Source organism: Amphimedon queenslandica, unplaced genomic scaffold (assembly GCF_000090795.2).
Source record: "Amphimedon queenslandica unplaced genomic scaffold, v1.1 AMPQUscaffold_1298_Cont26689, whole genome shotgun sequence".
Taxonomy (NCBI): Eukaryota; Metazoa; Porifera; class Demospongiae; order Haplosclerida; family Niphatidae; genus Amphimedon; species Amphimedon queenslandica.
Genome location: NW_003558356.1, coordinates 6 through 1,142, shown reverse-complemented (window position 1 = coordinate 1,142; position 1,137 = coordinate 6). Strand labels below are relative to the sequence as shown.

General features: G+C 36.7%; 1 protein-coding gene across 1 annotated transcript; it reads left to right on the top strand.

Annotated features, from left to right (window-relative positions):
* Window positions 1-120: 120 nt before the first annotated feature.
* LOC109593492 (ATPase family AAA domain-containing protein 2-like) lies at window positions 121-914 on the top strand (the record flags this gene model as incomplete). Its single annotated transcript, XM_020008547.1, has 2 exons — window positions 121-269; window positions 666-914. Coding segments are annotated over 2 exons (398 nt in total), but the record flags the coding sequence as incomplete, so codon positions are not given.
* Between the last annotated feature and the right edge of the window lie 223 nt (window positions 915-1,137).

Sequence of the window (1,137 nt, the reverse complement as noted above, 5' to 3'; positions counted from 1 at the left end):
GAGAGTTTGACTTTACATGTACATTCACAGTCACAGTCATACACATGTACATGTACATTGTATACTGTATGCTTATACTGGTCTTATAGACATACTAATAACTGATGCATGTATTATTAGGTTGTGGTAAGACACTAGTGGCTAGAGCATTAGCTAACGAGTGCTCCAAGGAAGGACGTAAGGTGGCCTTCTTCATGAGAAAAGGAGCCGACTGCCTGAGCAAATGGGTTGGAGAGAGTGAAAGACAACTGAGACTCCTTTTTGATCAAGTAAGAGGATCCAATCTAAAGAATACAATTATTGTACATGTACATGTATTATAGTAATTAGCAACAAGTGCTAGTTTACAGTTATAATGTTTGAATGGACAGGATTTGGTTCCTTGAGTTTGCGTGTGCTTTTTTATGTTTGTGAAATTGTAAATTTGAAGAAAATTTTGTATTAAATTACAAGTACATGTACATGTACATGTACATGTATGTGTAATAGAACCAATTAACAAATAGAACACACAGTTAACAGTCCATGGACTTGTACATGTTTATGCTAGAATTATATATTTGTACATGTGCATGTACATGTACAGTATGTATACGTGTACATGTACATACTGCGTATATTGCACAATTTATCATTATTGTTATTATACGTTGTATGTATTATAGGCTTATCAAATGCGTCCATCCATCATATTCTTTGATGAAATTGATGGATTGGCTCCAGTTCGATCCACAAGACAAGACCAGATCCACTCCTCCATTGTCTCCACTCTCCTTGCTCTCATGGACGGGCTGGACAGTCGTGGGGAGATAGTTGTTATAGGAGCGACCAATCGGATTGATGCTATAGACCCAGCACTGAGGAGGCCAGGACGATTTGACAGAGAGTTCAGGTTCCCACTACCATCAAGAGAAGTGAGCTGAACACTACACTACCATACCATATTTTTATTGATCTTTCAAAAATACATGCAATGTACGCATGCACCCCACAAAGCATGTACATGTATTTTTCATATAATTATGTAAAATGTACATTGCTTTAGTGATTTTGCTAAAACTAATGCACATACACGGACATGTACATACATACATGTACATGTACAGTACATGACATGTACATGCAATATACATTTAT